Source organism: Barbus barbus (genome assembly GCF_936440315.1).
Source record: "Barbus barbus genome assembly, chromosome: 10".
In the NCBI taxonomy this organism is placed as follows: domain Eukaryota; kingdom Metazoa; phylum Chordata; class Actinopteri; order Cypriniformes; family Cyprinidae; genus Barbus; species Barbus barbus.
In genome coordinates, this window is record NC_136738.1 from 30,060,572 (window position 1) to 30,087,600 (window position 27,029).

The window sequence follows — 27,029 nt, forward strand, 5'->3', positions numbered from 1 at the left end:
AAACAGGTCTTAAGTTTCTACTTGTTTTAGAAGGCAGAAAGAAGAAATGTTAAGTATAAATAAATAAAAAGAGTTAAAATATATAAAAAAACAAGGGTTTTGCTCACAAAAGAAAAATAGCATAATTGTAAGACTTTAAACATAGCTGATAAACAAAAAAAATCTTATAAAATACACAAACAATTATGTAAAATATTTTTTTTAAATCACAAATTTTTACTAAATTTATAATATGAATTTACATTATATACCAATTTTATAACCTATTTGTGTAAATATAATCTATTATTCATATATTATATATTATAATGAATATTATATTTTTTATTAATAAATTAACATTTTTATCTACACTTCTCAGTACTGAATCAACTCTACCTATACATTTATAATCAAAATTTCTTTCACCTTGTATACCATCCTGGATTTTTTCACTGTGCACAGCAAAATGCATTATGGGATTGACTTGTGCACTAAGAATACATGCTTAATCTTAAAAGGCAACATAATCATGCATTTCAGAACAGCATTCCCGCTGTGAGGACTTAAAATGCTACCCACGTAGGCAGCTCACTAAGTTTTGGAACAGAGCCTCAGTGTGTGTGTGTGTGTGTTGTGTGGACCGCCAGTCATATGTTTTGCATCTTTACGTAATGGAGCTCCTGGTACAATATCCCATAAGAAAGAGAGGGAATGCAAATTAGATATGACTGTTATACAATAGGCAGCATTCCAAGATGGAGAGGAAACGATAGGGAATAATTCGATTTTTCTGGTGAAATCAAGCACTGAGCCATTCTTGACTGTCTGTTCTGCTCTCTAATGGGTCACGGACCCGCGAGGCCATAGATTCGAGTCGGGATAAACATTTTAAATGGAATGAAATGAAGTATTCGATCATTTACAGTGGATAAGCAGGAAGCAAGAATGTGCTACTGTAATACTGCAAAATTCTGAATGTCACAAAAGCTTTTAATGGTTAGTTTTCCACAAATCAGACGGTAACATAGAAGCTCTGGCTCTCAAGACGTTTTCCAAAAGAAAACCTGGTCCAGGATAAATCCATCTGAGGCCAGAGAAGCAGTCAGAGCTCTGATTTAAACCTTTATTAAATCCAAAACACACATACAAGCGCTTTCCTCCTGAAGCCAGCTGCCTTTCCACTAAAACAGTTTAAACACACTATGAAATCTGTTATAGGTGGGATTAAGCACTTTAAAATGAGTGATTGGTGCTTAAATATTCTCTCTTTGAGGGATTTGTTTATTTAGAGGCTTCTCACATCATATTAAGTCCATTCTTGTTTCAAGCAAGTGGAAATACAGTACTATTAGCAGGACTTAGATAGGCTTAAAATGAATAATTACAGCAGGAATTAGGCTTTCTGTTGCAGAGGTATATTGACTGTTTGCCACATATTTAATTGCTGGACTTTACTTATTACTTGAGAGAGCCTAATAAGCAAGATTTAGCTTAATTACGGGAAGTCCGAATGCCTCGTTGAGCAGAGGACGAGTCGTCCCGCTCCGCTTTCACTGCAGCGGCCGACCGTCACACAACACTGCAAGCCGTAATCAAACTGTTTTGACACTGCATTTATTCAGCCTCTAATAGCTGGATGACCACGCTCTCTGTTTGTGTTTCTCTGTGCCGTCGAGTGGAAGGATTTCCTGAAGCAAGAACTGTAATGCTAACATTAATGATAGCTCCACAGCTCTACTCCCAGGAGCTTTCCAGACTAATTTAGATGCACTCTTAACCCAAATTCCTGCTTTATTTACTGATCATGTGAAGGGCTGGGTGCATTATATCGCAATATTTTGTAACCTGTTTGCGATATTCAAGATATTTATGTATATCCATGGAAATGATTCATTCAGAAGAACTGTTTCAACCAAAAAAGCTATTGTTCAAAATGATTCAAGCAAGAATTAAAATCACAGCAAAAATTCAAAAACAAAAAAAGGTTACCACAAGAAAGAATAATAATAAGTTTCATTTATATGCCTCAATATAACAATAAATAGTCATAAACAATAAATGTACATGCATATATTAAAATATTTAGTAAGAGTATATGAAAAATACCACACAAAAGATGCCAGTGAGTGTTCTGTGATGGCACAGATGAATCACTGAATCAGGTTTTGAATCAATTCACTGAACTAATTTGAAGAAATTAATCAAACAATTCTATCACTGTTTTTGTTACTGAAGTTTAAATGAAAGAAGCCATTAAAATTCAAGAAAGGATCACAAAACTAGTCGAACAACTTAATGGCTGAATAAAAAAACCATCATGATATTCTCATGATACTCTCTCTGCATAATTTTAAATCAGCAGCAAAATCATCCCATGAATATTAGATATACTTAAACCTAAATCTTAATATACTGTATGTATTACTCTCCGGCACTGTCAATACACTGTTTTTTTCATGAGCAAATTTTATATGACAGTATAACTAACACTATCCCCTGGTTTCACAGACAAGGCTTAAGCTAGTCTCAGACTAAAATGCACGTTTGAGCTGTCTCAACTGAAAATATCTTGCTCTGGCATATCTTAAAATATGTCAGTGTCATTGTTCTGTGCCAAGATGCACACCTTAATGTTTTCTTCTAAGGCATATTTGCAAAAGTTGCTTAAATATCTTAATTTAACTAAGGCTTAGTCCTGGCTTAAGCTAAACCCCGTTTGTGAAACCGGGCCTATATATCTTACAACATAGATGTTTTGCCAAGAAATTCAATAGAAAATAGTTTGAATATTAATTGTGCATGTGGTGATGTTTGTTTGTGGATCATCCAGGGACTCAAATTCTACATAAATAAAACCTACTTCATCTTATTGGATTATTCAAACAGATTGCTCCTATCCTAAAGTCTGATTGGTTGAGGCACGTTTAAAATCCTCCAGTGACTGTGCATCAATTGAATTCTTTATTAAAGCAGTGAATCATATTGTTACTTGGCAACCATCAATAACTAGCGTTTTGCATATCAAACACCTACATTTTTCTCATTTAAGAAAATGTTAAACTTTTCAGTTTACATTTAAATATAAAAAAACAGCCTTGCTCTCTAATAAATCAGAAACATTTACACTGCCATTTAAAAGTATGTTGTTCTTTTAAAATAAAATTGATCAGAAGTAACAGTAAAGACATTTTAAATGTTACAAAAGATTTCTATTTTAACAGAACTATTCATAAAATAATCCCGAAGAAAACTTTCTTGAGCAGTAAATCAATATATTAGAATGATTTCTGAAGGATCGTGTGACACTGAAGACTGAAGTAATGATGCTGAAAATTCAGCTTTGCATCACAGGAATAAATTACATTTTAAAATATATCCAAATAGAAATCAGTTATTTAAACTTGTAATAATATTTCACAATATTGCTGTTTTTACTGTATTTTTAATTAAATAAATGCAGCCTTGGTGAGCAAAAGCGACTTCAAAAACATATAGTGTATACAGTATAGTACAGTAAATACCAGCTGATGCATTTCTACCATCAGACTGTATATTCAATTACAGCATCCAGCTCTGATGTTTAATGTGCTTGAATGCGAGACTGCCTGTGAGTCACATCACCCGCCTGGAAAGGAGTATTTATGAAGCACAAGTGCAGCACAAGTTCATTAGCACAAATCCCATTGAGCCCAAGTGTGTGTGTTTTTGACTGTTTATATGAGTGTTTTTGGCTCATTTCTGGTTGCCCTCATTCACCTCTACAGATTATGGTGCTGTGCCTGCTATCGACTGTCTCTCTGCTGTCTGTTTTCCCTCTCTCGCTCTCTCTCTCTCCCTCCCTCCCTCTCATGATGGTAAAAATATCTGCAGACAGCAGGAACACAGGCACAGCTCTCTCTCTCTCTCTTTCTCTCTCCCACCCATGTGATCTCTCAGGCAGGCGTCGCTGTGCACAATCTCCAGCCCTTCGCCGGCTGCAGCTAATGAGTCTTTGTGTTGCTCGAGCGAATGAGAGCGAGTCTCGGGTCTGTTTTAGACCGGAGCGTATGCTAACAGCAGTGGAGACCGGGTTTACCTCTCGCCCCGGTCTCCTCTTGAGTCCCTGTGCAATGGAGGGCCTTCATTCAGACTGTCTCATCTGGCTCTGAACGGCGTGAGGGAGGAGAGTAAAGCAGCGGCGGACACAGGTTTGTGCATTTTGAAGTGAAGCATGACTCGTGACCTGTGTTTCTGTTCTGATGTGTCACGCATGGCCTGATGGGAAATCTGAGGTCAACTTCTGTGAGCACTCGCTGCTGCTTTGACCTGCACTGTAGGAGATGTCAGTAGGAATTTGTTAACCTGTAGAGATTTTCATATTATTACATGGTAGATTTGTGTCCCAAACCAGTCAAGATGAGGAACTTGTTGCTAAGGGGCTTTAAGTTAACTCTATATGGTTGCCAAGCAACTTTATAACTTATTGCATTAATGTACAAAAAAAAAAGTTAATTGATGTGCATCATAGGTGTACATCACTACGTTGTCTGTTTTATTATATTAGAAATATCTTAACTACACATATATAAAGAGAGAGGGAGAGAGAGGGAGAGAGGGAGAGAGAGAGAGAGAGAGAGAGAGAGAGAGAGAGAGAGAGAGAGAGAGAGAGGGAGAGAGGGAGAGAGAGGGAGAGAGAGAGAGAGAGAGAGAGAGAGAGAGAGAGAGAGAGAGAGAGAGAGAGAGAATATGACTTGTCATTTGTTTTGAATAATCTTTTGGTCAGCTTCCATCAAGTTCCAAATAAGAAGGGAAAATTATCAATTGAAATGTTGAAATGAAGAGCCTTTCATTTGTAAAATGAAATATATAGATATAGAGTATCCCAAAATATGTATTTCCACAGGACTGTGTTAATATATAAATATTTTTTATAGATTAAATTAAATATAGATTATCCTAGAATAGGTGTTAACACATGACTGTTTTACTAAATAAACTTAAAAAAAATAAAAATAAAATAAATAATAGTATATATATAAATATAGATTATCCTAAAATATGTATTATCACATAGTTGTTTTAATATACATTTTTTTAATATATTAAATATAGATTATCCCAAAATATGCATTTCCACAAGGTTATATTAACCATACCTTTTATATAGATTAATTAAATATATGGATTATTCCAAAATAAATAATACCACATGATTGTATTAATATATAAATCTTTATTTTAGTTTAAATGTAACAAATATTACCACATTACTGTATTAATTTTTGTTAAAAACAAATATGGATTATTTCAAAATAGAAATGTATTACTATATAAACATTTATTTTACATATTAATTAAATAGATTAAATATATATATTTAATTTAATTTAAAATGACCACATTACTATATTAATATATAAACCTTTTTTATAAATTAATTAAATGTGTTAAATATGATTTATCCCAAATTACGTATTACCAGAGGATTGCATTAATACATAAATAATCTTTTTCTGTTGAATTTGAAGAAAAAAATAACTATATTCTTATATGCAGTTAGTGTGATATAACATTTGTCATATCGTGATATAAGACTGTGGTCATCCTGCCCAACCCACTATAGGTCTCCTCATAGCGCTCAGCATCCGCTGCCAAGAAGTATTGATCACTGTAGGTTGTCAGTGCTGCATTGACAAGGCTGAGGTCCATATGCATTTGTACATGTGTATGTCCGTATTGTACAGAGCTCCTCCGGGGAGTGGCTGTTTTTGTCTCTGCTGGCTTTTGCTGCAGGATTTTCACTTGTAACATGCTGCAAGTGTGCTGTGGAAAACTACAGCAGCTAAGAGAAGACAAAGGGAGAGAGAGAGGGAGCGAGAGCTAGAGATGTAGAGGAGAAATAACTAGTACAGCAGTCAGCTCCTGTTACCTCGAGTTAGCCGGAGATGTCATGCCGATTCATTGTGTCAAGAAATGGGAAAAGTTGCTCCTCTGGCTGTAGTCTCGGTCACGAGCGCAGGATTTTCAACATCGACCGCTTTAAAGCTGAAAGTCGCATCTGCTCTAAGAAAATACAATAATAATGTCATGAAATTTTGCAGTGCAAACACAAATCGTATTCCTAAATGATTCTTTTTCACAGTCATTTCACCAGTGAATTCCCTCTGATTACAGATGCACCGTTGCATGAGCGTTTATTTTTTAATCTTGGATGTGTGTGTGTGCGGTAGATGCCCCACAAATGAAAAAAAGCAAAATGACTCTCAAATGTGAAATTCACTATTTGTGCGAGTGTATTAGCGTCTCCATGGCAACCGCTTTGGGTATCGCAGAGCAGCACAGCATCCGCTGAGGACGGAAAATGCGAATGGATTTTCAACAAGGGGAACTAATTATGATGATAACGAGAAAATTGACTTACATTGTGTCTCCAAAACTAGAGAAGCCATTTGCAATTATTGCGAACCTCCCGCATCTTGCCGGACTGCTGCGGGATCAGCGGGATTCAAACAGATCTGGGGCTTAGATCAAGGGAATTTTTGGTGCTTTCAGGAACGATGTTTCTTCATGCAGTCCTTGAAAGCTTTGAAAGTCTGTAATGGAAAAAGTTAGCATTCTTATTCATCTCAAAAACACTTTTTCTTCTGTTTAAACATCAACCAGACAAGATGGCTAAATTGAATTAAAAACATAATTACGCAGTAATTTTAGCTATCATGTCGGAATCACAAACGGTGTTCACTATGTTATGCAGCAAAGTTCAATACGCTGGATTTTCTTGAACAATAGTCAAACTTGCATGTCTCTCTACAGTTGTGCACCGATCAATAACTTCAGTTAATTCAAAAGTGGCACCCGATATACAAATAGAAATCAGTCCTGATGGTTACTTTAAAACCCTTATCCACACTTTAAATAATTCCTTTTTCGAAGTTGTAAATAAAATAAAGATTATTGGAGTAAGTTTTACAAGAAAATACTATTTCAGTCTTTCTTCTTTAAAAGAACTCATGATAATTCATTGGTTAAAAACTGTGGGAACCATTGTATTAGTATCATTGAGATACTGTTATAGTTTTCTATTAATAATATGCATTATTTAAAAAAAATAATTTTTTAGTTAAAATTTGACTAATTTTGTAGTGTGTTTGTTTATATATTTTTTGCTAACCTTTATTAGTTAAAAGTGTCTGATCCAAAATGCATACATGTAAATGTAAATGTAAACTATTCTGGTGGGTAATTTAGCTTTGCCTATTGGAATCAATAGATTCAAGACAACTACTGGGATGCTGCCTTAAAGGTAACCTAGTGTCCTTGTAGTACAGTTTTTAGTGGATTAAGTTGCTCCAGAGGTTGAGAGTAGGTGCTTTGAGTGTGTCTGTGGAGAACAGAGCCTTGTTCTGTCCTTATGGGAGGGAGAGGGAGACACATTCCGCAGCGCTGCTGTGGTTTGGAGGCTCTCCAGCTGCTGTGTTTCACCACACACACACACACACACACACACACACACACACACACACACACACACACACACACAGAAACAATAGGCCTCAGCTGAGACCCATACAGCCTGTGGGCCGAGGCTGGTCTTGCCCAGGGGTTCAACTGGGCCGGAACAAGCAGAAACAATGTTCCGGTGTCATGCGAGATTCCATTCTGCTGCAGAATCCATTGATGCCATGTATTTTATGAATGCATTTTAGTCATATTTCATATATCATGTTAACCAAAGCTAAAAATGATCCAATCCAACATCTCTCATTTAGTTGTTTTTCATCAAATAATCCTGTAAAAAGTATTAGTTTCCGCTACAAGATTTAGCAGCACAACTGTTTTTATAATTGATAATAATAAGAAATGTTTCCTGAGCAGCAAATCAGCATATTAGATTGATTTCTGAAGGATCGTGTGACTCTGGAGACTGAGTCAGTGTCCAATGTTTTAGGTTAAAACATTTAAAAAGGTGTATATTGTGAACATTCAGAAAAAAGTGTCACCACGTTCTTAGAAAAAATTTGTTAGCTGGAGTAATGGCGGTTGAAATATAGAATAGTTACATATATATTACTGTTTTTACTGTATTTTTGATCAAATAAACACAGCCTTTAAAGTTTAGTTTCTCTATACTTAAAAATAATTTTCAGTTAGTGAGTGAACAAAACTTCACTTACCATTCAATATTTGCATTAAATTTTGCATTTTGATTTGAATTTTGATATGAAAAAGTCTGAACCTTCAAATTGTGTCAATTTTATCATGTTATTTAAACAATGAATGTGGTTTTGGCGCTCTTTAATATGTTGCAACAGATTGCTGTATTTGCCTTAATTCAAGCGGCAAGTGAACCGATCATCGCTTCCTCTATATTAATAGTTAAAACAAGAAATAAACATGTATGAACATCAAAAGGTATGATAATGAGAAAATGAATAACTTACTGAAATGTTTCATGCCTCTTATAATCAGTGTTTCTACCATGGAAAGGCATCAACAAAACAGCTTGTAAATATGGAAGGCCGTTTGTGCCAAAAGTCTTTAAACGAAACGTGCAAAATGTGACCGTGTCAGTACCTACTACCTCAGGAAAGCTCTTCAAATGTCCATAAACTCGAGTTAAGTAGAAAATATAACTCCAGAGAGCAGCATTTTGTAAAATATGTGCACTATATTACATATTCATTATATGTTTAACCAGTTGTTTTTCATTTCTAATGTGTTTGAACAAATGTGTCATGAAAAGTTTATTATCGTCAACTTTTAAATGTTTATATTTCAGCAACCAACTAGACTAGAAATATGGGGTAATAATATCATTAAAAAGTAGATATAAAAACTGCTTTACATGCTAATTAAATGTGTATATGCATCTGTGTTTATATCTGAGTGTCGATTATCAAGTAAATGTGATTAATTATTTGGTTATAAAATAATTAAATTGTTTATATCTGAGTGTTGATTATCAAGTAAATGTGATTAATTATTTGGTTATAAAATAATTAAATTGTATTTTCATTGTGTCAATGAATCATCGTTTTCAGTGATTCAAATTTTAACAATATGTAGCTGTTATGCATATTATATAAATATATATATATATATATATATATATATATATATATATATATATATATATACAAAATTTTTTTTTTTTTTTTGAGGATGGGGCATCGCGTAATCACCATCACATTTTATCGTTCCCCTACCTCTAAAATCGCAGTTGATCAGCAGGTCTGCTGGGCTTCAGTAATTATCCGATGGCTCTGTGAGGCTTGCAGTGTGAAACAGCACATTCCCTCCTTCAGTAATGAGGCAGCCAACCTTCCTCTCTCTCTAGACTCTGGCGCACTGCTTTCTCTGTTGTGTGTGTGTGTCTCTTTTTTCACTCTTCTCATCGCTGGCTCAATTCTAGCTACAGAAATAAGCAGGAGACGGGAGGGAAAAGATACTGTCAAAGGATGTGCTGCTGCAGGTTTAGGGAATCCATGTGAAATCTGTCCAATCCAACAGGCTCAACACAACAGGAACAGGTTTATTACACGCAAGAGCAGAAAACTAGATTTTCACATTTTATAAAGACAATGAAAGTGGTGCTTACCTGTGCAAAACTCACCATGCTGTGGATGGTTGACAGGGCATTGCTAGGTGGTTGACAATGTTCTGAGTGGTTGCTATGTATTCTGAATATTTTCAGTATTTGCTATGCTAGATTCTTGGATGTTTCTGTGCGGTATGTAATATTGGCAGCTAGAGGTTTAAATGGGTACAGCAGTCCAAATTAAAAATATTGGAGAAAATTGTTTCTTCTGCCCCTTATCCTTAGACTCGACGCTCACACCGGGTTGCCAGATTGAGGAGAAGGAGAAGCAAAAGGGAATGAGTACAATTGACCCTCCACAGGGAGTTTGATTGACAGGTGATCTGACCAATCATAGCACCATATTTTTGTCCAACAAACAAATCAGACAGTAGATTACCATCGGTGGACTTGAACTTGAAAACTGTGTATTGAGGTCTTTCCACGGTTGAAATAAAATACCTTCTTGAAGTTCTGATGTTTATTCATGTTTATTTCATGCTATAACTAGTAAAGAGGACGAGATGATCGGTTCATGTGCTGCTTGAACTGAGACGTATGGTGATCTGTTATGACACATTAAAGAGCCATAAAATGGTATTTATTGTTAGAATTTCAAAAAAAAAAAAAAAAGACAATTTTAAAGCTGAGACTTTGATTCATAACTAAAGTAACCTGCTCTGTCTTGTCTCTCGGCACATTGCAGTGTCCTCTTTGATCCGCAATGTATTTGTGACTGTATGAGAACGTCATGGCTTGTTAAACACAGCAACAGTAACTAAGGGGGGGTGGGTCTTTGCGAAGGGTCAGTTGAAAATAGAAGGCGATGAGTCTTGTATTGTAAGTTGATGAGTAGATTTATCTGCATTTTAATATTTCTCTGCCCATAGAGCTTTTTAGCTGGATGCCAAGACTTTCTGAGTTGAGTAGAATTTGCGATCTCAAAATCCTATTGGGTTTATCCTACTGGCTTTGGGCAGTATTTTTATACAGCACCTTTCATTTTCTCCTGGATACTTCACTTCATTGTAAAAACAAGAGATTTATTTATTTTTTATTCTGTTCTGAAGATTCCACTTATTTTTACAACCGTCTATCGAACATTTCTTTCCGAGTGGCATTGAGCATTTGAGTCTGATTTTGTGTTAGTTTCAGTCATGCTGTGTCCTTGTTCTTTAATTAATAAATTCCTGAAGCTGAGGTTGCCGCTTTATGAGTGCAACTCTGAAAACTCATCTCAAGTTTCCCGTTTGTTTTCTTTCCTGAAGACACTCAATCAAACACAGACAAAATGGACTTCCTGGAAGGTTGAGGTAGAATTCAATTAGTAGTTTTTTTCTCTCTCTCTCTGCTTCCATCTGGGGTCCTATGAGGCCTGGTGATCAATGGCAGCGAGGAGGAGGACAGGAAAGGAGAGGAGGATGTGTGCTATAACGCTTATCACTAATTGAGTGCTTTGAGGATCGCAGCGAACATAAGCTTGATATAGAGCAACAACGGCTGACCATTTCTTCAGTGGCCTGGGTTCCGAAAGTATATTTTCCCCATTTATTTTTTTCATAGGGATCTCAAACCAGCTCTGAGATTAATTACATCAGAGTTTTATCTGAAGCAAAAAGTGTGTGAAAACACCAAGAAGTCTTTCATGTGGGAATCTTCCTACTGTAGCAAAGCAAATGATGGATTATAGTCAGATATTTGACTCATATTTGAATATATACATGTGTGACCTTGGACCACAAAACCAGTCACAAGGGTCAATTTTTGGGAAATTGAGATGTATACTTTACCTGAAAGCTGAACAAATAAGCTTTGCATTGATGTGTGGTTTGTTAGGATAGGACAATATTTGATCGAGATACAACTATTTGAATTTCTGAGAGTGAAAAAAAAAAATTGAGAAAATTGCCTCTAAAGTTGTCCAAATGAAGTTCTTAGCAATGCATATTACTAATCAAAAAATAAGTTTTGATATATTTACGGTGGGAAATTTCTTCAAAATATCTTCATGGAACATGATCTTTACTTAATATCCAAATGATTACATCATTTGCATGGTTTATGAAAGTGTAAAGCCACATATGGATGTGTAGTAACAGTGACTTGATCAGTGACTCTAATTGGTGGATCTCTTTCCAGGATTATTAGTAAATACAATTTTATGGAAAAGTAGTTGAAATCACACTGACTGAAACACGTATAATCCTAATGCACTTATCACTGGTATAACACAATATGTCATTGAAATGTTAAAAAGTGAATGGCATTTTGACTTGCCCTCTCTGTCTGGTGCAGCCTTGACGGCAGCCATGAGTGGAATTCTGAAGAGGAAGTTTGAGGAGGTGGAGGGACCGTCGCCCTGCTCCTCACTGAGGGAGTCTGAGGAGGAAGAGATATCCAGCACTGAGAGCGGAGACAGCAGCGACAGCGTCAACCCGTCAGCCTCGCACTTCAGCCATTCTTCAACAGCATCATCCTCATCATCAACCCACCCACTGCAGCGGACAGGTGAGACTCATATCAAACGCTTTGAGGTGAAATACTCAAATTCAGCATTATCACAGATCAAATATTTAAATGAAAGAATAGCAAGGTTTCTGCAGGACTAATGAAGATAAATGAAAGACTTTTTTTTAAGACCTTTTGAAGAGAAATTAAATGGAACTTAAATATGACCCTGCACCACAAAACCAGTCATAAGGGTCAATTTTTCAAAATTGAGATGTATACACCATCTGAAAGCTGAATAAATAAGCTTTCCATTGATGTATGGTTTGTTAGGATCTGACAATATTTGGCTGAGATACAACTATTTAAAAATCTGTAATCAGAGGGTGCAAAAACATCTAAATATTGAGGAAATCGCCTTGAAAGTTGTCCAAATGAAGTTCTTAGCAATGCATATTACTAATCAAAAATTAAGTTTTGATATATTTACGGTAAATATCTTCACGGAACATGATCTTTACATAATATCCTAATGATTTTTGGTATAAAAGAAAAATTAGTAATTTTGACCCATGCAATGTATTTTTGGCTATTATAAATCGCTAAAATTACATCAAATAAGACACACGTGACATAAAATAAAAAGTCTTGTTTAATTGATCAAAAAAAGTGCTTTTATAATTAAAACCTGAACAAATATCTGCCGTTGGGCTCAGAAAATCAACTTAATTCTAAGGGAAAATATAATTTCACTCCCCATTGACAGATATTTGTTCTTGTTTCATGCATAATCTTAATATTGTTCAAATCTTTAAGACTTCACTTTACATTTGCATCTCCAATGTATCTTGATCTTGAAATAACAATGATTATTGAAGTGCGTTTTACAAGAAAATACTATTTCAGTCTTTTCAAAATTTTCATATTTAATTCTGTGTGTTACTTATGGAAACTTGTTTCTGCCACAGGATAAAACAGGGTAATTGCGACTTTTGAGTTTATATTTTGTATTTATACTCTATATTCATAAAGAGAAAAGCTGCCAGGTCATAAAACTAATGAGATTTAATGCAAAACATGTCTCTGATGTTTAAGTAGTAGTTTACCTAAAATTTTTTAATTTTGTCATTGTTTACTCACTCTCATATAGTCCAAAAAACATATTCTGTTATTTTTTTTCTGTTGAATGCAAAAGGAAACATTCCAACATTCCATTCCACATGTGAAAAACCATAATATGAAAGTAAACATTTTTACTTTTTGGTAAACTGTTCCTTTAAAACTAATGACAACTGGCACAAAATTGTTGTGTCATTCCTTTAAAGCACTGAATTGTGGGTATATGAGAAAGAAGATGGGAAATACCGTGAATGTCCCCAGGGAAAACGCTAGCTCGAAATTGGTAGCAGAAAATAGAAACTGGCCCTTTGAAAGGATAATTCATCACTGAGATTTGATATTGATCGTCATCACGCTTGTCTGAAGGGGGCTTGAGAAAATATCCATCATCGCAATAAACGCTAAACATCTGGCCTCATGCCGCTAACCGTTCAGAAACCAAAGTGTGCATGAGCGGGCATTTGACTTCATGATAACTGAAGAGCAGTTCACCTGAAAAGCATCAGTCATCAGTTCTAGAAAGATGCAATATTTGGGAAGTGTTTTTGTCAGCAACTTCTAAAATAAACAGAGATTAATTAACGCCCAATAAAGCGAGAGGTGGGTAAAGGAGGGCAGTTTTCTCATTCCTGATGCTCCTCAGTTCTCCATCACCTCTCTTTTTGTGACGCGCATTCACTTTGATTCCGTCATTAAAAATAATTAGAGGAGTTTATGTGCACCAGATGTCTGCGGATGACCCAGGGTGCAGTGAGTCCCAGAGGACGTCCGTTTCCTCCTTTAGAAAGCGCTGCTCTTTCAGCAGCTTCAGAGAGAGGTTACGTCTACAATAAGATGTGAAATGTAGCTCATAATCATAAATTACTGACATTCAGATCAACCTGCTGAGCTGGATTCTTGGAACTATTTCCAGCAAAGTAAACATGATGAATAGCCAGTGACTTAGATTCGAACCCTGTGGCATTACACACGGTATGATAATGATTGCCATATTCATATACCTAGGTATGCACATGATATTGCAACCCATTCAAAAGTTTGGGGTCGGTAAGATTTTTTTAAATGATTTTGAATGAAGTCTCTTATGCTCATTAAGGCTGCATTTATTTGAGTAAAAAAAAAATATATATATTGTGAAATATTAAAATTCAAAATAGCTGAATAGTTTTCTATTTGAATAGTGTCACATGATCCTTCAGAAATCATTCTAATATGCTGATTTGCTGCTCGAGTTGCATATTTTTGTGAAAAACTTTTTTCTATATAAATTATATAGGGTACATATACATAAAAAAGTTATTTGAAATATATTTTATAACATTATAAATGTAAATATCACTTTTGATCAATTTAACGCATCCTTATTATATTTTGCACATAAACTGAAGCCTACTTTAGGCCTTTTTTTTTTTTCTTTTTTTTTTTTGCATTGAGACATTGTTTTCTTAAAGTTACTTAATTACAGTAATGAGAATGACCACTGAGAATAATGAGAATCAAAGAAAATCCAAAAGTAAAACGGGTGGAAAAAATACTTAATTGACATGAAAATAAAATGATAATGAAAATAAAGTCATTTTTTTCAAAACCGGCATCAATTTCTTTATGCAGAATAAATTATATTATTGTTCTCATTTCATTTTAGGGGTGAAATTTGTGGAAGCTTATTTCTGCAAGAGTAAATATATAAAAAAATATTTACATATAAACATATAATTGTGACTTTATCTCACTATTCAGACTTTTCTCTCACAGTTGTGTGTTTTCACAGTTCATACTGATTTTTTTTTTATTCTCAGAACTAAGTATCTAAATATTTGAAGAATTTTTTTTTTTTTTTGAGATTCAACTTTTCATGTACATGTCCAAAGAAAAAAGACTTTTAAACAAGATACATATCACTCACACCTAATTCTTCTTCAACCCTGAGCCCCTGTACTTAGAAAGCTGTGTTTGCAGTGAATGGCCATGTTTGAGTTCTGCTGGAGTTCCTGAGTCAGACTGGGTTAAGCGCAGTGCACACAATGTGTAATGTGTGTAATGTATTCTGCTGGTGGTTCTGGGCGGGGGACCGGCAGCAGCAGATGGTTCTTATTTGTCCTGTTTGTGTCAGACATGAAGGGAGCTGTGGGAGAGTATCAGGGAAACTCCACTCTTGTGGAGGCCAAAACTGGGTTTATTTATACAGGGTATATTTACCATCCCCCTTTAAATAGCCAAACAATAGGAGCCAGTGGCGTGCAGAGAACTGAAGGAGCCACTAGAGGCAAAATATTTAACCCAACATTCTGGGCAGTAACCCAACCGTTGGGTCTAAACAACCCAATCGCTGTGTTCGTCCATATTTTACCCAGCGCTGGTTTGTATTTAACCCAGCATTTACTAACAAAAGATTTCCATTTCAAATAAATGCTGTTTTTACATTTCTATTCATCAAAGAATCCTGAAAAAAGTATCAAGGTTTCCTTTCTGAAGACTGGAGTAATAATGCTGAAAATTCAGCTTTGATCACAGAAATAATAAAAAAGAATATTCACATAGAAACCAATTATTTTAAATTGTAATAATATTTCACAATATTACTGTTTTTAATGTATTTTTATCAAATATGTAAAGCCTTGGGCGACATAAGACACTTCTTTTAAAAAACAATCAGGAATGTTTCTGACTGATCTTTTTTACACAGCAAGTAAAATGCCATGCAGAGGCAATGTAAAGTAATTGTTAAATCAGAATGATTTTGAATAAATTAGTTTAAATCTCAAAAAGAACAGATTTGTTGAATCAGACTTCTGAACAATCTCAGTTAGGAGGTTTAAATCAAAGCCGCTATATACAGAATACCCAGTATTGTAGCTTAAACAGTAGAGCATGGTGCTAGCAACGTCAAGGTCATGGGTTCAATTCCCAGGGAATGCATGAACTGATAATTATACCATGAATGGAAAAGTTACTTTGGATAAAAGCATCTACCAAATGCATACATGTACATGTAAATGCATACGTTTAATCAGTGCTGTCAAACAATTAATTGTGATTAATCGCATCCAAAATAAAAGTTTTTGTTTGCATAATATATATTGTGTATATTTTATTATGTATATATATATAAATACACACACATACAGCGTATATTTGGAAAATATTTACATGTATATTTATTTTCATTTAATTTATATCATATTTAAATATATTTAATATATAAACGTTACAGATTTTTCTTAAATATATACATGCATGTTTGTGTATATATATATATATATATATATATATATACACACATAATAAATATACACAGTACACACACATATATTATGTAAACAAAAACTTTTATTTTGGATGTGATTAATCGCGATTAATCGTTTGACAGCACTACATTTAATATAAATTAATCATTGTGAAATTCACAATATCAGTATAGTCAATAAAATCAAATATATTGTAAATATTTAATGCATCACTCAGCCCTATTTCCCAGTCCACGAATCGCTCACACGTACTGCACTGTTACCGGAAAGATGCATATCAGTGTCCTTCAAATTGAATAAACGAACTTTAATTTTATTTACCTTTAATGTCTTTCTAGCATCCTCGATACTGAAGCGGGAGAAGCGGATGAGGACGAGGAGGGTGCACTTTGAGAAGGTGACCGTGTATTACTTCAGCCGGAGGCAGGGATTCACCAGCGTGCCCAGTCAGGGTGGCAGTACACTGGGCATGTCCAGCAGACACAGCTGCGTGCGGCAGTATACGCTGGGAGAGTTCGCCATGGAGCAGGAGAGACTCCACAGAGACATGCTCCGAGATCATCTGAAAGAGGAGAAACTCAACTCTGTTCGACTAAGGGTAAGTAAACGGTTCTTTTGTTATGCATATATTGCCGTGCAAAAATGTCTTTAATATTTCACCTTTTGTATCATGCTCAGTTGACGAAGAACGGCTCTGTGGAGTCTGAGGAGGCCAGTGCTCTCACGCTGGACGACATCTCTGATGATGACCTGGATATTGATAACACAGAGGTGGATGAATACTTTTTCCTTCAGCCACTGACCACTAAGAAGCGGCGCGCTCTGCTGCGCTCATCCGGCGTCAAGAAGATCGATGTGGAGGAGAAACATGAGCTTCGGGCCATCAGGGTGTCCAGGGAAGACTGTGGCTGCGACTGCAGACTCTTCTGTGACCCGGAGACCTGCACATGCAGCCTCGCTGGCATCAAGTGTCAGGTATGATCTGCAAACACACACATTACACACAAAACATGGGATCATTGCAGAGGAATTCTAGAGTTAATTATTTATATAATAATTGATAATTTAATAAATAAATATTAATGGTCTCACAAAAATATACCTAGGTCATTTTTCACCTAAAAAAACAATAATGATGATACATTTAATAAGTATGTGTATTACTTTTAGGTAATACCATGCTAAAATTATTTTTATCACCATAAAAAAAATGCAGTGTCATTTACATTTTTACTATGGAAATATTTTTATATTTACTATTAATATTCAGATAATGTTTTAATTTAAAATATTGTAACGTTTTTAATATTTTTTTATTGTATTATGCCATTATTTAGCCCCCAAATTTTTATTACCGTACCAACATTTTACTTCAGATTTTTTTAGCAGTTGTCAGTGATTCTAATTCTAAAACTAATGTATTTTTACAGTCTTTTAAAATACATGTTTTTAAACAGAATTAATTAAATACAATACAACAAATATGACCATGATGTATAAATATATTCTATATTATATAATTTTTATATTAGCAATTATTATTATTTTTTTTTTTACTTTTAAAATTGTATATATTCTTTAATCCATGAATTTATTTGTATTTATATTAGATAATTCAGGGTAATAAATAAATAAATATCACATGCCACAAATGACAATTATGTGTTAAAATGTGCTTAATTGTCATGAATATAATCCAAAACAATTTTAATAGTCTTTATTGAGCAATTTTTATTATTTTGAGGTGAACTATGACCCCAACATGTTTGTGACACGTATAAGGAGCTGATTTGCATCCCTCAAAAGAGCCCTCCTTCGCCGTACTGTACTAAAACAAACTCTGTCAAAGAAATTTAACATGGCAGACTAACAAGCTTAAATGATTAAGATGTCCAGAGATAAAGTTTAATGGAGGTATGCCCTGATAGAACCGATTAGATCTGACTGATACAGCCGGTTAAATTTTACTCAGTGCATCAGGCCTTCAGAAGAGCGAGGAGCTTTATTTATACCATTCCTGCTGTGTGTAATTCAAACCATCCTAAACTGGCCTGTGCTCAAGTGTTCTTGGATGTCCACAGGTGGACCGTATGTCGTTCCCGTGCGGCTGCACAAAAGAGGGCTGCAGCAACGCGGCCGGCAGGATCGAGTTTAACCCCATCCGAGTTCGGACTCACTTCCTGCACACCATCATGAAGCTGGAACTCGAAAAGAGCCGCGAGCAGCAGAATTCCGGTGTCGTTGCACCGACCGGCAACGGTTTCCACGGCGACCCGAATGGTCACTGCAGCCCGCTGGCGACAGGCCAGCATGCGCTGGAATACGCAATCCCAGATACAGTCCCGCAGACCACCATCATGCATCTGCAGGCCGGCGACGACATGGACGACACCTTGGAGGAGGAGGAGGAGGAGGAGGAAGACGACGATGAGGATGAGGAAGACGAGGAAGAGGATGAAGATGACGAAGAAGATGAGAACGAAGAAGACGAGGACGAGAGCAGCAGTCTGTGCAGTCTATCCGATTCCAGCACGCAGAGTTTAGCGAACAGCGACTCTGAGGAGGAAGACGACAATGAGGATGAAGTCAAGACGGAGGAGTTTGACACGGGATTGGCCAATAGCGAAGTGGCTCCGCCCCCCTCCGTGATGTGTTACTCTGAGAATACGGTCGCGTCCGACAACCAAACTAATGGCAACTCCTACTTCATCAACTCCACCGCGGAGTACTACCAAATGGAAAACGTTGCTCCGCCCACACTTTTAGCCTCTGCCAACCAATCTAGTGAGCCCTACGTAGGGGACACGGCGTCTTATCAAGACAGGGTTAATGACTCCAGTAGGGTCATGTCTCAGGGTCCTTACAATGTGACCGCTGACCAATACACGGACTACTCCCAGCAGCCCGAGCAGCCATACGCCAATCACCACTTGGCCGTGATTGGCTGTTGCGCCTCAGAGCCGGATAAAAGCGTCCAATCCAAAGGGACCTTCATCAGCCAATCAGGAGAGCTGAGCCAGATGGAATTCCAAAACTATCTGAACAACAATATACAGGATACGAGTTACAACACCAACGGGAACTGTTACGTAGCTGAACAGCCAAAGGAGATGTCTCACAATCTGCCCGAAGTTTCGCTAGCGGACAACACGAAAGGACCTACTTTACTGGACGCTTTCGCTGAGCCCACTCCGGTTTAGATTCAGAGAGCGGCACGAGAGTATAAACGCAGCCTTCGATTCTGCACATAAACATTTCGTTTTCCTGTTTAACGTTTGGCGGATCCAAAAATATGTATTTTTACTGAACTTTGCAAAGAACAAAAACAATTTAAACTGCAAAATCAGAGCGTATAAGCTTTAGGTTGGAAACACTCTACGCAAGTACGTTAACGCAAACGCTTCTAGCTACGCAAGCTTGATTTCAATAACGCAATGGGTCTTATTCACTAATAACCGCGTGGAATATTTTGCATTTGTACATACAGGAGAATTTACTAAATTTCTGCCTACGTGTCTATGTGCGTTCTCAACCTCAACTGACTTTAGTAATTTGCATAAAACACACCTAAGCCATTTCAGTTTAAGGATTTTTTCGCACAACTTTTTTTTTTACATCTTTTATCGCTATCAGCCAGTAAAGGTGGTGACAATCCATCCTAACATGATTTTAATATGACTCATTTCATCTGAACATGATTAAAATGCCACCAGTATTGGATTTTTTCATACATGTGGTTTCAGTTGCTCCAATTTTTTTCCCGTAAATTTGCATTAAATTTTAGTACGAAAGTTCTTGATTTGTTCATGAAACATTCGTACACAGATTTCAAGCACAAATTCATGTGTACAAGTGCTTAGTGATAAATGAGACCCATTGTTTTTATATAAACAGACATTAGTAGGTATTTTAGTGCCCCCTTGAGGTTTATTGCCACTGGAGCAAGAACTTAAAGGGACAGTCCACCTAAAAATGAAACAGTCATGATTTTACTCACCCTTACGTCATTCCAAACCTGTTTTGGAGCGCAAAAGATGATATTTAAAAAAATAAAAAATGTGTTTTTAAATGAAGGTAAATGGGGTCCAATATTGCTTGCAGTCCTACATTGTTCACACTAAATTCTTGTATGTTCTGTAGAAGTTTGGAAAGACATGAGGGTGAATAAAAGACAGGATCTTAATTTTGGGGTGAACTTTAGGTCCACGCTTGCAAAACGTTGGCCAAGCGTTTACGTACTAGCATAAAGTCTATTCCTGGACTTAGGCTCGTGCAATGTTTCTTGTAATTTCAAAAGTTCTAGTTTTAAGCAGAAATGTGGATAGAACTTTTCTATGTAGCTATCTGTGTCAGTGGTGCAAAAAAGGAAAAAAACAAAACAAAAAAAAGGTTGTTGCTGTTAGTGTTCTGAAGTAAGTGTATATCTAAATGTTTGATAAAAGCATGTTTTTTAGCTTTCATCGCTGGTTTATGGTTTTGTAAGAGTTCGATGTACTGTAAAAGAGAAAATAATACTGTTGCGTTTTCGTACACACTTCATGCTTTAAAGAGTTGGTGAAAGCATGAAAACGGCTCTAAAAATGTGTGCTGTTCATTTGCCTTTGCTAACAAAACCAAAACCATGATATTTAAGTTGTGAACACAATACATTTCCTCAACATAATTGCACTTTTCTGATATTATACAGAACCGCAACCAATTGTTGGCCGAGCACTAAAGGGGGCGGGGCTATCTGGTACCGTGCCATGGCTACGGCTGTGTTCGGATTGGAATACTTGCTTACTACTTACTGTGTAGTACATTATCTGTATGCTATGGAAGCTTGTTTCCACCACAGGATCAAAAAAGCTATTTTTATTTCAACTTTTTTTTTTTCTTATAATTCTGAAGTTATCTCATTATGACATTTTTCTCAGAATTGTGAGATATATGTCAGTGCTGATAGCCTTGTGGGCAGTGCGTCGACATACAGCACTGTTATGGGCATCCCGAGGTCGAATCCTGGGATCATTCCTGACCCCAATACGCTTCCTGTCAACCCTAAACTATCCTATCACAATAAAAGGAGAAAATGACAAAAAAAAAAAAAAAAAAAAAAAATTGAGAGATATAAATTCTTACTTTCTCACAATTCCGAGTTTACATCTTGCAGTAGTTTTTAGTTTCTTACACAAAATAAAAAAGTGAATTGTGGCTTTTATACTCAATTCTGACTTTTTTCGCAATTGCGAGTTTATATCTCACAATTCTTTGCAAGTTTACATCTTGCAATTCTGAGTTTATATCTTGCAGTTTTATTCATTTTTCACAGAATTCTGAGACAAAAAAAATATGAATTGTGAGATATAATGTCATAATTACCTTTTATTTTTTCATCTTGTGGCAGAAACAAGCTTTCATAGTATACTAGCAACTATTTTAAAATAATAATAAAAAATGGAAAAAGTTAGCACATTTTTATATATAGTCATATGAAAAAAAAAATTAAATGTCTAGAAAAAACTAATTGTCCCTCATATTACTTTTGTGAAGTGCACTGCATTTTTATATACAGTATGATTTGCAGTAAATTCACATACTGTATATACAGTAGTATGTTAGCACGCTATTCCGAACACAGCCCTAAATTATGTTTTTATAACATATCTCCAAGTTTTTAGTGGAGACATGAAGGATGTTTTTTCCATGACACTAACAAAAAATATATATCATATCTATCTGCATTTGTTTAAAATGGCAGATAGTAGACAGAAGGTAGTTAGATAACAGATTTAACTTTTTAAACCAGATTACCGTAATGAAAATGATCAAACACTTTGTTTTATGAAACTCTGAGATACTAAAGTCTTAAATTATCTTTGGGATTATACAGGGATTTCTGATGAAATGCACTTTGAAATGCATCAAGTTACTGCGAACGAAGCATTCTGTTTCCGTCAGGCGAAGATGATTTTTAAAAGTGTTTAAATTACGAAGTCTAGAGTACAAATGAACTCATATTAGGTTTGTACACGGTAATATTTTACATTAATTGCATAACTCAAGGTATTGAATGGATGGAGGCCAGGAAGGTGATTTTTCTCAATTTCTCAATAAATATTTTATGGCATGATGTGAAAATATTCTCTCAAAATCTTAAGCTAGATTCTTATTGAGATTCTTATTCAAAATCTTATTGAGAGAAAAAAAAATGAATTCTTGTCATGGTTATTTAATTTAAAAATCAGCTTTGACTGAATAAATCATTCTGAAGAGTAATTTGTTAAGTGCAATAGTTTACAGTGTGATAATGCCACACATGAAAGCTAATGTTCATTGAAAGGAGTGAATTCATTTCACATCAGATTTCGTCTCATATTAAAGGGAAAGTTCACTCAAAAATGAGCATTCTGTCATCACTTACTCACCCTCATCCAGGTCATTCCGAACTCGTATGCTGTCATTTTGTCCCCTAAAAAAGAGAATTCTTCATGAAAAATCTTGCTATGACACGAGGGTGTTTAAATAATCACAGAATAATCATTTTGGTGTGAAATATTACCTTAAAGCACTGACGAGTTGAGATAAAGCTGTTTTTAACGCACAAACCTTACGATGCATCTGTCAGTTTGTTTATCCTCTTGATGATAGTGTCATTGTCCAATGGAGAATGTCCCTCAATAAGCTCAAGACAGGACAATCAAATGCCTTTTATGTCATCAACATTGTAGCGTGACCTCGTGGGGCGGTAATGAAATAACCAGATCCTAAAAGGTGAAGTGTGTCTTTAAAACTTGTATCCCAGCTTTAACATGCAGAACTATAAGCAAGACCTTTAACCTCACACATTAAAAAAGTCTTTATGCTACAAACATGAAATATACCTCAAAATGCTTTGCTTTGAGTGGTGTGCGATTACCTTTCCCTATGGAAACTCATTTCAGGCACATAATAGAAACATACATCTCATAATTATAAAATAAAATGTCATAATTTTGATATAAAAACTGTAATTATGATTCAAAGTTTAAATTTAAAATCATAATTATGACATACTAAGCCATTAATATGATAGAAAAATAATCAAAATTATGTAAAAATTGTAAGTGTCATAATTATGACTTTTTGTCACTTTCCCCGTTGACATCACAATTGCTGACAATTTCGACTTTTTGAATAATTATGACTTTTTATCGCCAAATTCTGACTGTTTATCTGATTTTTTTTACTTTTTGTAAATTTTGTCTTTAATGTCATAATTTTGACTTTCATCGACTTTTGATGTCGTCATAATAGTTTTTGTCATAATTCACATGTTTTTGTATTTGTATGACTCTTAATTTTTTATGTTTCTCACTATTCTGACTTTATACCTCAGAATTTTGTCACTTTTTACTTTTAAAATCATATTTAAGACTTGTCATGATATTGAACAATTTCATAATTTTGAGCATCCACCCAGAATATCCTGAAAAACACTCATGGCTATACCAGCGGTGCAGAAATGACATACTTCGCCTTTAAAGATAAGACAAATAAAGAGAGAAGATGCATTTTCAAATGACTGAAAACACAGAATGTTGCGATGGTAATCTGAGCAGCAGCGTTGGATCACTGCCTTGGCTTGAGTAACCAATGGTTTACTTAAAAGTGAATGCCTTCATTTTTGCCATTGTTTCAGATTCTACGAAAGCAAATTCACTCTGTGTTTTGCCTTCTAGGATTTATTGTCTGGACATTGGTCCAGATTTGTCTTTACTTCACCTCTTGACTTACACACACAGTGCTGGTACAACAGACCTCAGTCTTTGATGCATTATGGGATATGAAAGACATGTGTACAGATGTAATGTCATTGAAGCCTGTACTAGAGCAGGACCGGATGAACTGGCAGCAAACAGGAGTCTTCATATCATGTTACCAATTAGAATCGCAGTTCTCATTCTGTTTTCAGTATTTCTTATGAATGATCTATTATAATATGTATTTATTGTGTGTTCCTTAAACAGTATGTATTGAATAAAAATTCTCTTTGTTAAAGTGCTTCTTGTTGCATCATAAATCTCTAAATGGAAAAAAGTTAAGACGAAATCAGGTGTTGGCTTGACAAACCCTTGAAGAGTTCAGACAGACAGACAACAGACACAGACAGACAGACAGACAGAGAGACATAGAGAGAGAGAGAGACAGACACAGACAGACAGACAGAGAGAGAGACATAGAGAGAGAGAGAGACAGACACAGACAGACAGACAGAGAGAGAGACATAGAGAGAGAGAGAGACAGAGACAGACAGACAGACAGAGAGAGAGACATAGAGAGAGAGAGAGAGACAGAGAAAAACCAACAAACACAAGCCACATGTCAACAAACTCTTAAAATATACAAGCCACTGCTAATACAGAAAAAAGCTGATCACATGAAAATAAAGCTTAACGAGATTGAGGAGGCAGTCGATCAAAATTATTTTGGGGAATTATGGAATAATTTAGATGAATCCAAAGAAGCTCAACACATTCCCATCCACGACATCTGGACTGAACATTTCGGAAAACTCTATTCACAAAATGAACCAACCGTTACCCAAAAACATCTGACCTCCAAATTACATGACCTAGAATTCACCACAAAAGATGAGCTAAACCATTTAGACAAACCCATATCATTAAATGAACTAATAGGCAAAATGAAATCCCTAAAAAGGAAAAAACTAAATCCTGTGGCTTGGATGGAATATCTAATGAGATGCTGAAACATAGCAGCTCCAAATGAAAGATGCTATTCTGAAAATAGTCAATCTCGTATTAAAATCAGGACACTTTCCTGAAAACAAGGTGAGAAATACAACCCAAGCAGTTACCACAGAAAACTATTCTGCTCTATTATTAATGAGAGATTAGTTCAGTTCATTGAAGAACACACAATTCTAAACAACTGTCAAATTGGATTTATGCCAAAACGGAGAACATCAGATCACATTTACACACTCATATAAAAATACATTCAGCAGACAAAACAAGGAAAAATATTTGGTTGCTTCATTGATTTCCAAAAAGCCTTCGATTCGGTATGGCACAATGGACTTTTCCTAAAACTTATCCAAAGTGGAATAGGAGGAAAGACATAGGACATATACAACGGGAACACATGCTGTGTCAAAACCAATGACAAACGAACTGATTATTTCAGTCAGACCAAAGGAGTCTGTCAAGTCTGCAGTCTCAGCCCGACTCCATTTAACATCTATATTAACGAACTGGCATCATTTACATTTATGCATTTAGCAGACGCTTTTATCCAAAGCGACCTACATTGCATTCAAGTTACAGTTTTTCAATTTTTATCAGCTCTTGCTTTCCCTGGGAATCGAATCCATGACCTTAGCGTTGCTAGCGCCATGCTCTACTATTTGAGCTACAGGAAAGCATCAGCACTTGATAAGTCCTCTTGTCCTGGTCTGACCCTCGAGGGCAGAGAAATCAAATGCCTCCTGTATGCAGACGATCTTCTGCTGCTGAAGAGGGGCTGCACCAAAGCCTCTCCATTTTGGAAAAGTACAGTAATGTTTGGGCCTTACCGATAAACATGGAGAAGTCAAAAATCATGATCTTTCAGAAAAAGCCTCGTCTTGCTGACAAAAAAATATGAGTTTACAATTGGGGGAACAATTCTTAATCATGTCACCTGTTATAATTATTTGGGTCTGACAATCTCAGCCTCTGGACAGTTCAATACTGCAATAAAAGATCTGACGGATAAGGCACGCAGGGCTTTTTACAGTATAAGAAGACCCCTGTTCAAATTCAACCCACCCTTTAAACTGTGGCTGAAAATCTTCGATAGCATCATCAAACCCATTCTTCTCTATGGCTGTGAAATCTGGGGCCCCAAATTTAAACTAAACTATGAAACATGGGACAAAAATCCTGTTGAAATATTCCACCTTGAGTTCTGCAAAAACATCTTGGGAATTCACAGAAACGCCCCAAATCTCAGCTGCAGGGCAGAACAGGGCAGATTCCCTCTGCTCTCTGAAATCCAGAAGAGCAGCGAAGTTCTGCTTCCATCTTTCAGACACACCCACAGATAGATACCATCACAGTGCTTTCACTTATCGGCAAAAACACCCAGAGAGTGACCCCTTACACTATTTAGTGGAAAAACATCAACTCAATTCCACAATTCAGTGTAAACATTCAAAAGTTAAAGAAACTGAAAAAATAACCCAGGAAGAATACATTCATGATTGGCAACAAAAAGTAACTCAAGTAAAGAAATTAACTTACTTCCACAGTATAAAAGCGGATTATAAATTAGCGCCATACCTAAGCAGTATTAAAGACTATGTTCAGAGAAAGCTGCTGACGAAGTATCGTCTGAGTGAGCAGTCTGAGTGTGGAGACGGGCCGACACGAGCAGAGCTGGAGAGCGTTCTCACTGCACAGACGGACTCATAGAGGACGAGCTGCACTTCCTTACGGAGTGCAGCAAATATAAACACATCAGAGATGCCTATTTCAAACAAATAGCGCTAGTGTCACCTGAATTCCAGCAAACAAGCAACACAGAGAAACTCTCGTTTATATTGGGAGAGAAGGAAAAGTGCATCCACCTGGCAGCGCAGTATGTGTCCTCCTGCCATCAAATCAGGGACAAAGGCTGAACCCTGTTTACCATTTACAATAACTCTCTGTATT

The 27,029-nt window shown here is 35.9% G+C and overlaps 1 protein-coding gene across 1 annotated transcript; it reads left to right on the plus strand.

Annotated features, from left to right (window-relative positions):
* The first annotated feature begins 3,930 nt into the window (after positions 1-3,930).
* On the plus strand, positions 3,931-20,916 carry csrnp3 (cysteine-serine-rich nuclear protein 3). Its single transcript, XM_079427379.1, has 5 exons — positions 3,931-4,169; positions 11,834-12,046; positions 16,692-16,951; positions 17,032-17,328; positions 18,435-20,916. Exons 2-5 carry the CDS (start codon positions 11,848-11,850, stop codon positions 19,551-19,553), a joined length of 1,875 nt encoding a protein of 624 aa, XP_079283505.1. The 5' UTR covers positions 3,931-4,169; positions 11,834-11,847; the 3' UTR covers positions 19,554-20,916.
* The last annotated feature ends 6,113 nt before the right edge of the window (positions 20,917-27,029 follow it).